General features: G+C 53.5%; 1 protein-coding gene across 1 annotated transcript in view; it reads left to right on the forward strand.

Moving 5' to 3' along the window:
- ATP2C1 (ATPase secretory pathway Ca2+ transporting 1) overlaps positions 1 to 14,004 on the forward strand; it is a 70,735-nt gene that overhangs the window by 26,056 nt on the left and 30,675 nt on the right. The window contains exons 5-10 of the mRNA XM_054171186.1: positions 2,129 to 2,218; positions 3,916 to 3,951; positions 5,617 to 5,678; positions 6,562 to 6,670; positions 8,254 to 8,409; positions 10,123 to 10,191. Coding sequence (XP_054027161.1) covers positions 2,129 to 2,218; positions 3,916 to 3,951; positions 5,617 to 5,678; positions 6,562 to 6,670; positions 8,254 to 8,409; positions 10,123 to 10,191 — 522 coding nt within the window. The remainder of the gene's footprint in view (positions 1 to 2,128; positions 2,219 to 3,915; positions 3,952 to 5,616; positions 5,679 to 6,561; positions 6,671 to 8,253; positions 8,410 to 10,122; positions 10,192 to 14,004) is intronic.

The raw sequence follows: 14,004 nt of genomic DNA on the forward strand, positions 1-14,004 counted from the left end.
ACCAACTTTGTTGCTCTTCTCTGGACACCTTCCAGCATCTCAACCTCCTTCCTAACCTGAGGGGCCCAGAACTGGACACAGGACTCGAGGTGCGGCCTAACCAGTGCAGTGTACAGGGGCAGAATGACCTCCCTGCTCCTGCTGGCCACACTGTTCCTGATGCAGGCCAGGATGGCATTGGCCTTCTTGGCTGCCTGGGCACACTGCAGGCTCATGTTCAGCCTACTCTCAAGCAGCAGCCCCAGGTCCCTTTCTGCCTGGCTGCTCTCAGCCACTCTGCCCCCAGCCTGTAGCTCTGCATGGGGTTGTTGTGGCCAATGTGCAGCACCTGGCACTTGGATGTGTTCAATCTCCTGCCCTTGGACTCTGCCCATCTGCCCAGCCTGTCGAGGTCCCTCTGCAGAGCCTCTCTACCCTCCAGCAGATCAACTCCTGCGTCCAGCTTGGTGTCGTCAGCAAATTTACTGATGATGGACTCAATGTCCTCATCCAGATCATCAATAAAGATGTTCATTCACCTATTGGAAAAGTAGTTCTAGGTAGATGCCAGTGGGTTAATGATAGGGTTTGGTCTTCAATGTGTGTTCCTAAGGAGCCCAGGGGTACCATTCCCATTTAGCCTGCAGGGTCAGACAGAGGTGCATGTGGCTATTGGTAGACTCATGGTCTGGAGTGTGAAGTGTGAAGAGCTTGATAAAAGGGCATTGCCAAAAGCAGACCTGCTGCCTGTGAGCTGGGGCTGGAGGTGTGCCCAACCACCACCCCAGTGGGAAGCAGAGCTGGCAAAAGTCAAGTGTGACTTCTTAGTCCCTTTCTTTTCCCTCTCAGTGTGGTTTAGCAGGTGTACAGCAGCACATGCAGCTGCTCAGACTGGTGTGGGAGTGTTGCTGCTTCCCACCCCCAGCTACACAAGCTCTTCACAGGCAGGTTTTGCAGAGGGGATGTTTTTAATGAGTTTGTGATGTTAACCATTTTGGTCTGGGTTTTCCCCCTCCTTGTCTGAGGGGCACTTCAGTCAAGTTCTGGAGCAAACCCTGAGGTGACAGATGGTCAATTCTAGAGTGGAGGGACTGCAGAGGTCCTGGGTGCTCTGCTCACACCAGCAGCACTGATGGATGGCATCAGCACTGCCTGGCTGGCCTCTGACCTGCTGCCTTTCTGCTCCCACCTCTATTGCCAGACCAGAGGCAGCATTTTACAATGTTCTTCACTTCAAGTGTAGGAGTGGAGTCTGGAGAAGGCTGAGAGGGATCTGATCAATGTCTATCAATAGCTGAGGGCTGGGGGTCAGGAAGGAAGGCACAGGGACAGCCTCTGCTCACTGTGCCCTGGGATAGGACAAGGAGCAATGGATGGAAACTGCAGCACAGGAGGTTCCACCTCAACATGAGGAAGAACTTCTTGACTGAGAGGGTCCCAGAGGCCTGGAGCAGGCTGCCCAGAGAGGTTGTGGAGTCTCCTTCTCTGGAGCCTTTGCAGCCCTGTCTGGATGTGTTCCTGTGTGACCTGGGCTGGATCCTATGGACCTGCTCTGGCAGGGGTTTGGACTGGAAGCTCTCCAGAGGTCCCTTCCAACCCCTGGCATCCTGTGAGCTGTGATCCTGTGGATGTTATGTTTTGGCAAGAGCTCTCAAGAAGAGGCAATGCTGGCAGCCAGCTGTCCTGTAGAAGCAAAGAGCCTTTATTATTCGTGCCTCAGGAACAGGAAGAAAGTATTTTGTCTTGTCAAAGAAACCATGAGTTGAAAGTTCTGAACCCTTCTGCTGCCTTCATCAGTTGCTGGGAACAGAATCAAAGCATTCTGAATGTACTGCAGGCTTCCTTTTGTGTATTTAAGTGCAATGTAAACAAATACAGGAGATGAATCTTTTTGTCTTACAAATGTGAGGCAAGTGTAAGAAGCAGTGGTGTCCTCCTTCTGTTAACTGCAGCCTGGGATGATGAAAGCCCCCTCAGGGAAACATCTGGGCTGCACAGGCACAGTTGCTTTGCACTGGTGGCTGGGAAACATTTTCATTCCAGGAGATAGCTGCAGAAGTGCTGGGGGGGGTGGGGGGAGGGGGGTGGTGTAGGTGAGCTGGTTTTGCTGCCAGGAGCGTTGCTGAATTACCGTTGTGTTTCATTGCAGTTTAAAAATCCTCTCATCATGCTCCTCCTGGCATCTGCAGTCATCAGTGTTTTAATGCATCAGTTTGATGATGCTGTCAGTATCACTGTGGTAAGGAACTGAAATCCTCCCTCTGTGGGCACTGTTCCAGAAGGTGGGGCCCTGTGAGTGGCAGTGTGGGATGGGGTTGCTTGGCTCTGGGTGATGAATTGGCTTGCTGTGCTGTCATCAAACCTCTTTCATTTGTGCCTGGGCTTTGCTCTTCTGCCCTTGGCCAGCAGCAGTAATACAGATGAGAACAATGATCTGCCTGCAGCCTGCTCCTTCACTCCTGCTCTGACTGGAGTGTCTGCCTCTGGGCACTTGTTCAGGGGGACAATTCTTGGTGCCTTCTGTGCAACTTTTCCCTTAAATTATGCTTTAACTTCAAATTGAAGCCAGCATTAAGCCCTCTGTCAATGTCCTTGCAAGATGGCAAATGAGCAAAAGCAATGGAAGCTGAGCTCTCCAGACAGAGCACAGCAAGACAGAGGCTGAGAGAATACCTTGTAGGAGCTGGCAGTTGAAGAGGCTGCTGAGCTAGGGAACCAAGCCTAGCACTGCTATCCATTTGTCACTGCAAATGGGCAGGGAAGAAAATGATCATCCCTCTGACCTCTCTTTTGGTGGCAGACAACTGAAAATGTGGGGTTCTGTATGCTCAGAGGCAAAGCCTTGCTCTGCATTCCTGCCAGACCTGCTTGCTGGCTCTGCTCAGTGTTACTTTGGTAACTGAGGGAGCTGGAGGCTTGCTGCTAAGCCCTCTGATGCCTCAGAGAGGTGTTTGTTCTGTGGCAAGCAAGCCACATGTCTTCTTCAGGAAGAAACCATGCACAAGTGTCAGTTTGGAATGGCCTGGGCTGTTTGTAAGTTGGATTTGGGTACATGGTTGTAGTGTGAAATGCATTTCATTCTTGTGGCTGCCAGCTGAATTCAGCTGAGAGTGGATTAAGGAAGGGGGATGCTTGCTTCACACAGCAGTCATTGAGCTCTGCTGCTTCCTCTGACACCTTCCCTTCCTTTACTCACTTCCATGGCACCTGCCTGCAAGCCTCAGGCTGCCTGTGTTGAAGTCTGGTGCCCAGAGCTGTGTGTGATATGGGAGGCTGCACAGGCTTCCTGAGGAGGCCTTGGTACTGCCACTGAATTGTTCCTAATGGGCACCTGGTGTTTTGCCTTTTTTGTGGGGGCTCTCTGGCACCTTGGCTCTTGGGGAGGTGCTCAGTGTCCTGTCCCACTCCTTGGGAATCTTGGGCAGAGTTCCTGAGTCTCATCCTCTTCTCATTCTCCTTTCCAGGATATTTTATGGTCCCAAGCTGTTCTTCAGCTTGCTCAAGCCTTCAGCTTATTCTTAGTCTTTCTGTTATCTGATTACTTGAAGGAAGCCCCAGCTGTGGTGCTCTGTGGCAGCCACATCTCACTCCCAACCTTTGTTAGTCATGTTTTTGTTTCTCATGGGTCTCTCTCCCTGCTGCCTGTTGCTCACCAGCAGAGGCAGCTTTTCTTTCCTAATGACTGTCTGGTTAAGCTGATTTCACTACAATAAGATTATCAAGCTGTTGGGCATCACCAGAGCACACACAGATAGATAATGAGGTTGCTTTTGTGGCAGAGCCAAGGGATGCTGAGTGATTTTCAGCATGGGGAAGATTGCTTCCAAATCACCTCCTTGATATGTTAATGTGCTGTGGCTGAGCAAACCCAGCTAGGATCAGTTACTTCCATGGCCTTGGAATTCCTGTATGACCCCACATTCTGTTCTCTTGCAGGCAATACTGATTGTTGTTACAGTTGCCTTCGTTCAGGTAAGACAGCTGCTGGAGCAAGGTCACTCACTGCTTTGGTGTCAACTTCTGCCTGTGCAGCTGAAGGAGTCCTGCTGGGAATGGCTGAGATGGAGAGCTCTGTGCTCATCCAAGTCTTCTGCCTTTCCTGGAACCCAGGAATTGTCCTGCTTTAGCTGCACTGGCATTTTTGTGTCTCTCTGGGAGTTAGCCCTAAAGGAGAGCTTGGAAAGCAGCACTCAGAATTGTTGGGGTTAGCCCTAAAGGAGTTCTTGGAAAGCAGCACTCAGAATTGTTGGGGTTAGCCCTAAAGGAGAGCTTGGAAAGCAGCACTCAGAATTGTGGGGGTTAGCCTTAAAGGAGAGCTTGGAAAGCAGCACTCAGAATTGTTGGGGTGAGCCCTAAAGGAGAGCTTGGAAAGCAGCACTCAGAATTGTTGGGGTTAGCCTTAAAGGAGAGTTGGAAAGCAGCAGTCAGAATTGTTGGTGAGCCCTAAAGGAGAGTTGGAAAGCAGCACTCAGAATTGTTGGTGAGCCCTAAAGGAGAGCTTGGAAAGCAGCACTCAGAATTGTTGGGGTTAGCCCTAAAGGAGAGGTTGGAAAGCAGCACTCAGAATTGTTGGTGAGCCCTAAAGGAGAGCTTGGAAAGCAGCACTCAGAATTGTTGGGGTTAGCCCTAAAGGAGAGCTTGGAAAGCAGCACTCAGAATTGTTGGGGTTAGCCCTAAAGGAGAGCTTGGAAAGCAGCACTCAGAATTCTTGGTGAGCCCTAAAGGAGAGCTTGGAAAGCAGCACTCAGAATTGTTGGGATCAGCCTTAAAGGAGAGCTGGAAAGCAGCACTCAGAATTGTTGGTGAGCCCTAAAGGAGAGTTGGAAAGCAGCACTCAGAATTGTTGGGGAGCCCTAAAGGAGAGCTTGGAAAGCAGCACTCAGAATTGTTGGGGTTAGCCCTAAAGGAGAGTTGGAAAGCAGCACTCAGAATTGTTGGTGAGCCCTAAAGGAGAGCTTGGAAAGCAGCACTCAGGATTCTTGGGGTTAGCCTTAAAGGAGAGTTGGAAAGCAGCACTCAGAGCAAACAGTGTCAAAGTACTGCAATGTTTAACTTCCTCCAGGAGAGGTCTTGGAGAATGTAGCTCTGGCTTCAATTTTGTAGAGAAAAGGGAGAAACAAAAAATCCAAAGGATCTTTAAAGCAATTTCCTGAAGTGATTGAACAATAGTTGTGTCAACACTCAGTGTGTGCCTGAGCCCAGCCTGCTTAGTGTTTGTGCTTCCTAGCTGAGTTTACCTTCACTCTAAGCTGTTGATTGAGCTGGGGATGAGCTGTGCTGCCTTAGGTCTCCAGGGGCTCAAAGCCTGACCACAGTAGTTTTGCTGCAGTCAGGAACTCCAAGCTTCTCCTGTGTCTGATCCTTGCTGCTGTCACCAAGCCCTGAGCATCCTGAAGGGAAGTGCAGAGGCCCTGTGCTGCTCTTCCAGCAGATCTGCACATTTCCAGGGCTCAGAGCATGTTTGCTTTATAAACTCTCTCACATGGAACTCCTGAAGGGCATCTCCCATCTGGTTGGTTGGAGTGTTGCTTCCAGCCAGCCTTGCTAGCAAGGTGCTTGCAGTCCCTGTGCACGGTGTTGGGTACCTGCTGCAGAAATATTGCCTGCCTGATAGTTTGTTTCTCAATGTCTCTGCAGGAGTACAGATCAGAAAAATCTCTTGAAGAGCTTAGCAAACTTGTGCCTCCAGAATGCCACTGGTATGTACCTGCCTGTCCTTGCTGCCCTAAATTCAGCCACTCTAATCTGAAATGAGTCCCTGGACGAGGTGTGACCAAATGCCCATGTTTGTACCAAGCTCCTCTGCTGACTTAAAGCCTGCCTGGCTTCTGCTCACGTTGCAGATTGTTTCATGAGCCTAAAGGCTGCCTCCACATTGTTCCCCTCTGACCCCTTTGAAGGGTGCTTGCTGATGTGTAACTCCTAAGAAACAGGGTGCAGTGGGTTGAAATTAGCCCCCCCAGATGGAAACTGCCAGAGCAGCTCAGTTGGAAGCAAGTGCAGCTGTGTTTGCAAACAGGGCTACAGCCTGGAGATCTGAAATGCCAGGAACATGTACAACATGGACAGCACAGGAGCCCCCCTGGGCAAATCCAGCAGCTTCCCCCACCCTGTGCAAGGTAAAGGGGAGAGGGAGAGGAGCAGAGAGTAGCTGTTAGTACTTAGCCACAAGAAGAATGCAGCCAAGGTCAGCAGCAGCCAAGCCAAAGCCACCAGCTGGTATCAGCTGGAGTGATGAGCTGAGAGGAGCAAGAGTTAGTTTCTACAAGTAACCTTGTGGTAGTTCTCAGACCAATGGCATTAGCTGGACCTTGCCATTACCTTCCCCAGTGGTCACTGACTCACAATCTACCGCTTCCTGCTCAAGGTCTGAGCAAAATGTCCTAGGCCCAGCCCAGAGCTGCCACACAGAGTTAGAGTAAGAGCTCGGGGGAGGCTGTAGCGCAGCCGAGGCGGCAGAGGCGCCGCTGAGCGCTGTGCTGAGCGCTGTGCCTGTCGCTGAGCGCTGTGCTGAGCGCTGTGCCTGTCGCTGAGCGCTGTGCTGAGCGCTGTGCTGAGCGCTGTGCCTGTCGTTGGCTGCAGCGTCCGGGAGGGCCGGCTGGAGCACACCCTGGCGCGGGACCTGGTGCCCGGGGACACCGTCTGCCTGGCCGTGGGGGACAGGGTCCCGGCTGACCTCCGCTTGTTCGAGGTGGGTGCCTCAGGCTGCTTCCACGGGTAAGTGCTCTTGCTGTGGGCCAGAGGGGAAGAGAAGAGAGCCCCCCAGCGAGTCCTGTCAGTGGGAGCTGCCAGCTGTTGTGGTGGCAGGTGTGAAGGGATCGCTGTGGGGACAGAGCGATGGCCGAGAGCTGCAGGGCAGCTCCTGCCTGGCTGACCCTGGTGGCCTCCTGCCGGAGAGCTGCAGCTCTGGGAGCAGCTGACATCACCTCTCTGGCCTTGTGCCCTGCCTGACATCCTGATCTCTGAGGTGGAGACACATGGGCTTGATGGATGGACCGCCTGAACTGGCCAGAAGGGCAGACTCAAAGGCTTGTGATCAATGGCTTGATGGCCACTGATCGCTCCCCCCTGGTGGGGACCAGCGACAAGTGGAGCTCCTCAGGGATCTGTGCTGGCTCCAGTGCTGTCAGTGATGTGGACAGTAGGACTGAGGCACCCTCAGCAGGTTTGTGGATGACACCATGCTGTGTGGTGTCCTGGACTCACTTGAGGGCAGGGATGGCATCCAGAAGGATCTTGACAGGCTTTAGAAGCAGGCCAGTGCCAGCTGCAAGAGGTTCAGTGAGGCACAGTGCAAGGTCCTGCAGCTGGGTCAGGCCAATCCCAGGCACAAATCCAGGCTGGGGGCAGTGTGGGCTGCGAGCAGCCCTGAAGAAAGAGACTTGGGGGTGTTGGGTGCTGAGCAGCTCCTAAGGAGCCAGCAGTGCCCTCATGCAGCCCAGCAGGCAGCTGTGTGCTGGGCTGCAGCCAGAGCAGTGTGGGCAGCAGGGCAGGAGAGGGGATTCTGCCCCTGGGCTCTGCTCTGCTGAGACCTCACCTCCAATCCTGCCTCCAGTTCTGGTGTCCCCAGCAGAAGAAGGACACAGAGCTGTGGAGTGAGTCCAGAGGAGGCCACAAGGCTGGGGGAGGTTGGAACACCTCAGTTATGAGCATAGGCTCTGGGAGCTGGGAGTGTTGAGCCCAGAGAAGAGAAGACTCTGGGAGGACCTTCTAGCTGCCTTCCAATACCTGAAGGGATCCTACAGGAAGGCTGAGAGAGAGCAGGGTTAGACTGATCTTAGAAAGAAGTTCTTCAGTATGGGAGTAATGAGACCATGGAACAGGTTGCCCAGGGAGGTTGTGGATATCTCCTTCCTGGAAGTGTTTAAGGCCAGGCTGGATGAGGCCTTGAGCAGCTGAGTCCAGTTGAGAGATGTCCCTGCCCTGAGGTCCCTTGCAGCCTGAGCCATGCTGTGATTTCCCCAGCTGAGCAGCCCCAGCTCGTGGAGCCTGTCCTTGCAGGAGAGGTGCTCCAGCCCTGTGATTTGTCTGGCCCCTGCAGCACAGTTAGTGCCTGAGCAGGTGTTTGTGGTGACTGCAAAGCCTTTCTCCTGCCCTCAGCAGCTGGTGCAGCAATTGCTGTTGCTCAGAAGCTCACAACGTGCTCTGATGGCAGTGTCCTTGGGCCTCAGAGAGGGAAGCAGGAGTGTCAGTAGGAGTTGCTTGGCTGTCTGTAGCCCTGCACCAGTGACCTCCAGACAGCTGTAATGCTTTGTACCTGTGTTGCTTCCCCAGGCTGTGGACCTCTCTATCGATGAATCCAGTCTCACAGGTGAGACAGCTCCTTGCTCCAAGTCCACAGCTCCTCAGCCAGCAGCAACCAATGGAGACCTTACCTCCAGGAGCAATATTGCCTTCATGGGAACACTGGTCAGATGTGGGAAAGCAAAGGTAAAATCTATTGCCAGGGAGGTGTGTTCTCCTTTTTCAGCTGATTTGAAGCAGTTCTTACTTGTAAGGCTCTCCTGTCCATTGAGAAATGGGCTTGGGTGTCCATGGCTGCTTTGGGGCTCCTGAACCAGCAGGAATGGAATGGAGATGAAAATGTTTGCTGAAGAAGACTACTGTGGCACACTGCAGAACTGCTCTCATTCTGCTTCTTCAGACACAGAAAGCTAACCTGAGGCTGGGAGAGAGAGGCAGCAGGTGATGGGAAACTCTTCCATCTGGGCTGTGGCATTTGGCTTCTAAAACTCCATTCCTGTGTTGGAGCCTCTGCAGCTCTTGGTGGTGTTGTGTAGCTGGTGCCTGTTTGCTTCACAGGAGCACAGCTCTTAGCAAAAGCATTCCCTGTTGGTGCCAAGAATTTTATAGACCAAGCTGACAAAGGGGAGCAGGCTAAAGGGCCTTGGCCCAGTGCTGAGCCTAACATCTTCATTGGGGTTCAGTCAGTCAGCAGCAAGTGTACACCAAGCTGGGAGCAGATGTTGGTCAGTCAGAGGGCAGAAGGGCTCTGCAGAGGGACCTCAACTGACTGGACAGATGGGCAGAGGCCAACAGGATGGCATTCAACAAGTCCAAGTGCCAGGGGCTTAGCCTGCAGTTGGAGCCTTTGCCTCAAATCCCAGTCACAAGTGGTGTCCACCCCCAGGGATCAGTGCTGGGCCCCAGCCTCTTCAATATCTTTATTGATGATCTCGAGGAGGGGATGGAGTCCATCATCAGTAAGGCTGCAGATGACAGCAAGCTGGGGGCAGGAGTTGAGCTGTTAGAGGGTGGGAGAGCTCTGCAGAGGGACCTGGACAGGCTGGGCAGATGGGCAGAGGCCAAGGGCAGGAGATTGAACACATCCAAGTGCCAGGTTCTGCACATTGGCCACAGCAACCCCAGGCAGTGCTACAGGCTGGGGGCAGAGTGGCTGAGAGCAGCCAGGCAGAGAGGGACCTGGGGGTACTGGTTGACAGCAGCTGAACATGAGCCAGCAGTGTGCCCAGGGGGCCAAGAAGGCCAAGGGCATCCTGGCCTGTATCAGGCACAGTGTGGCCAGCAGGAGCAGGGAGGTCATTGTGCCCTGTGCTCAGCACTGCTGAGGCCACACCTTGAGTCCTGTGTCCAGTTCTGGGCTCCTCAGTTCAAGAAGGACATTGAGAGACTTGAAGGTGTCCAGAGAAGGGCAACAAAGCTGGGGAGGGGTCTGGAGCACAGCCCTGTGAGGAGAGGCTGAGGGAGCTGGGGTTGCTTAGCCTGCAGAAGAGGAGGCTCAGGGGAGACCTTCTTGCTCTCTCCAACTCCCTGCAGGGAGGTTGTAGCCAGGTGGGGGTTGGTCTCTTCTCCCAGGCAGCCAGCACCAGAACAAGAGGACACAGTCTCAAGCTGTGCCAGGGGAGGTTCAGGCTGGAGGTTAGGAAGGAGTTCTTCCCAGCAAGAGAGATTGGCCATTGGAATGTGCTGCCCAGGGAGGTGGTGGAGTCACCATCCCTGGAGGTGTTCAAGAGGGGATTGGATGTGGCACTTGGTGCCATGGTCTAGTCATGAGGCCTGTGGTGACTGGTTGGACTTGATGGTCTCAAAGGTCTCTTCCAACCTTGGTGACACTGTGAGACTGGGACAGGAAAATGAAGCTCCAGGTTTGAATTGGTTTCATTTTTGCCTCTTTTTTTCCAGGGGATAGTTATTGGAACAGGAGAAAACTCTGAATTTGGGGAGGTTTTCAAAATGATGCAAGCAGAAGAGGTAAGATTGCTGCTTAGAAGCAGAAATGCATCTCTGAGAGCCTGTTTGGTGCATGGCAGTTGAATGGCTGCCCCAGAAACTGAAGCTTACTTGCACTGGTCTAAGGTTTTTCCTTAGTGTGGCATTAACCCTTGAGCTGAACAGGAGAACTGAGCTCAGGGCAACAAAATGCCCACAGCTGCCCTACAGATGTTGACCTGGGAAATGCTGTTCATGGCAGAAAGCTCACTGCAGGAGGTGGGTGTGAGGGGTTTGTGAGCTGTGTTTGTGCCAAAGGGGTTTGTGTGGCAGATCTGTGTGCACAGGACTCTGCTGTCCCTTGCCTAGCAGCATGCAAGAAGAAGGATCCCTGGAGGTGTTCAAGAGGGGATTGGATGTGGCACTTGGAGCCATGGTCTAGTCATGAGGTCTGTGGTGACAGCTTGGACTCGATGAGCTTTGAGGTCTCTTCCAACCTTGGTGATTCTGTGAGACTGTGATATGATTTGGGGCTGTGTTAGGTGTCTCCTGCTGCTTCCTCATCTCCACCTTAGCCTTTTATAAGCTTCCTTTGACTCTTGTCCATCAAACTCCCCCAGTGATTGCTCTCTGTAGCACATGGGATCCCCATGGGAATTCAGGCTCTTGAGTGCTGTGTGTGGCTGGGGCCATCTAGCCTCTGCTCTGGCTGCCTGAGCAGTGTAGGCTCAGAGGGAGACCACTGCTCTCCACCTGTCAGGACTCAGCAGGCACACTCCAGGCCCTGCTTGCTTGCCCAAATAGTCACAGTTCTGCAGTCTGCCCAAAGGGGCTGACTGAGGGCATCAGCTAGGGGCACAGCAGCAGCTTCAAGCAGTTAGCTGTAGTGCCTCACTCCACCCCTCAAGGCAGCACTGCTGTGCAGTCACCAAAGGGCAGTCTGCTTTAATCCCCCTGGGAGGGAAATGTGATCACCTCTTCAGTACCGTTTAGTCTTGTGACAAGTGGAATTGTTAGTGACAGAAGTGGGCAAGACCAAGAGCCCTGGGTGACCATTCCATACCAGCAGAGCACTCCAGGGCTCATTTTTATCCTTCTATTACAGTCAAGGTGGGAGTTGGTCTCTTCTCCCAGGCAGCCAGCAGCAGAACAAGAGGACACAGTCTCAAGCTGTGCCAGGGGAGGTTTAGGCTGGAGGTGAGGAAGAAATTCTTCCCAATAAGAGAGATTGGCCACTGGGATGTGCTGCCCAGGGAGGTGGTGGAGTCCCCATCCCTGGAGGTGTTTAGGAAGAGCCTGGATGAGGCACTGGGTGCCATGGTTGAGTTGATCAGATGGTGTTGGGTGATAGGTTGGACTTGGTGATCTTGAAGGTCTTTTCCAACCTGGTTAATTCTGTATTCTGTCAACTGATTTGCTAGTTTGGCAGGAGGGAGTGACTCACACTGACAGCAGCTTTCTCCTCAGAGCACACACACTGTGGCCCTGGGTTCTGCCTTGAGGACTGAGTGTACTGCCAGAGGGGTAGATTCCTCCTGGATACAGAGAGTACCAAGGGGCTGGATGGCACATCCCAGAGGCTGGATGGCACATCCCAGGGGCTGGATGGCACATCCCAGGGGCTGGTTGGCACATCCCAGGGGCTGGATGGCACATCCCAGGGGCTGGATGGCACATCCCAGGGGCTGGTTGGCACATCCCAGGGGCTGGATGGCACATCCCAGGGGCTGGTTGGCACATCCCAGGGGCTGGATGGCACATCCCAGGGGCTGGTTGGCACATCCCAGGGGCTGGATGGCACATCCCAGGGGCTGGATGGCACATCCCAGGGGCTGGATGGCACATCCCAGGGGCTGGATGGCACATCCCAGGGGCTGGACACAGGCACCTGAGATTTGTTACTGCATCCCTGCATGAGCAGACTGCACAGCTCTGTGTCACCTCTCTTTTCTCCCAGCTGCTGTCACCTCTGGGGCTGTGGGGGACTGCAGCCTTCTCAGCAAACTCTTTTCTTGCTATGCCACTGAGGCCAAGTGGCATGGAGGCCTGGGGGGCCTGGCCTGGGGGGTGGGGGGACAGTTTGGTCTATTCTGGGCCTACTGAGGCTTAGTGTGGGGAAGAGGCTTGGTCAGGTTGAGAGCTGGTGAGCTCAGCTGGAAAGCTAGGCCCAAACTGGTTCTGATTGTGTGTATTGAGAGACTTGAAGGTGTCCAGAGAAGGGCAAGGAGGCTGGGGAGGGGTCTGGAGCACAGCCCTGTGAGGAGAGGCTGAGGGAGCTGGGGTTGCTTAGCCTGGAGAAGAGGAGGCTCAGGGGAGACCTCATTGCTCTCTCCAACTCCCTGAAGGGAGGTTGGAGCCAGGAAGGGGTTGGTCTCTTCTCCCAGGCAACCTGTGACAGAACAAGAGGACACAGTCTCAAGCTGTGCCAGGGGAGGTTTAGGCTGGAGGTGAGGAGAAAGTTCTTCCCAGCAAGAGAGATTGGCCACTGGGATGTGCTGCCCAGGGAGGTGGTGGAGTCCCCATCCCTGGAGGTGTTCAGAAAGGCTTGGCTGTGGCACTTGGAGCCATGGTGACAGGTTGGACTTGCTGATCCCTGAGGTCTTTTCCAACCTGGCTGACTCTGTGATTCTGTGTATCCCTTTCCCTGGAAACCTTTTGTGTTTTGGGCTGTGTTTGTAAACAGTATTTCTGCTGGAGCTCCAGCTCTGTGCCAGTGTGCCTTTGGGTTGTGTTGGTTGGTTGGTTGGTTGGGTTTTTTTTGGCCACCCTTCCTGCAGTGTCCTGCACCACATATTGAACCGCCCCCCCCCCCCCAACTCCCTGGCACCCTCTGTGCCAATCCACACTTCCTGGCTTGTTTGGATTTGGTCCAAGTGAAAGCCTTTGCTCTGTGTCCCCATCTCCTTTTGCTGCCTTCTCTTGTTGGCACAAGATTGCCTCAATGTCTCCTTGGTTTCCTGTTTGGCTGAAGTGAACTTTCTGGAGAGGATGAACACATTCCTTTTGAAGCACTCTTCACCTGCCAGGGCTCTGATGCCTCTGGCTTGACAGGTTGGGTTTATTCTGCCTGCCAAGGGCTTTTCAGTGGTGGAAGGAGTGCAGTGGCTTTGGGCTCACTGCTGTTTATTCAGTTTTTAATAAGATCTTTGGTAAGACTGCTTGGATTGGATGTGCTGGAGACCTCCCCAGGCTTCCCCACAGCATTAGTGATCAACAGTTCATTGGAGTCTTCTGAAGAAGGAGGCTTTGCTGTGGCACACTGCAGAGCTGCTCTCATTCTGCTTCTTCAGACACAGAAAGCTAACCTGAGGCTGGGAGAGAGAGGCAGCAGGTGCTGGGAAACTCTTCCATCTAGCATGTGGCATTTGGCTTCTAAAACTCCATTCCTGTGTTGGAGCCTCTGCAGCTCAAGTGCAGCAATGTGGTCTGGCAGCTGCATCTCCTTGACTGGCAGGGGGTGCCAGTTTGAGGCTAGGTGCCTTTAGGAACCACAAATCTGTAGAGCTCCAGAGGAGCCAGAGTGCCCAGGAGGTGGACTGGAAGATGTATTTCATCCCCAGAAGTCCTGCAGCCCTAGAAATCTGCCTGCAAAATCAAGTTTCTTGCCTTTTTCCTCTCTCTGTCCTCCCAGGAAGGACTCCCAGGCTTTCTCTTGGTGGGGGAGTGAGGCCTGGTGTTGGGCTTGGCAAAGCTGCCAGTTGGGCCTGGAGCTGCCAAGCCAAATCTCAGCTGCATCACAGGGCTGTGGTATGGAGGGTAGGGAGGGGGCATGAAGGCCTGGGCTGGTTGGCCTGGTTTAAAGGGAGGTTTGGGTGAAGCTTTGGCTTAATGTGGCTCTGTGTTAAGCCCAGCCTG

Source organism: Dryobates pubescens, chromosome 21, assembly GCF_014839835.1.
Source record: "Dryobates pubescens isolate bDryPub1 chromosome 21, bDryPub1.pri, whole genome shotgun sequence".
Lineage (NCBI taxonomy): Eukaryota > Metazoa > Chordata > Aves > Piciformes > Picidae > Dryobates > Dryobates pubescens.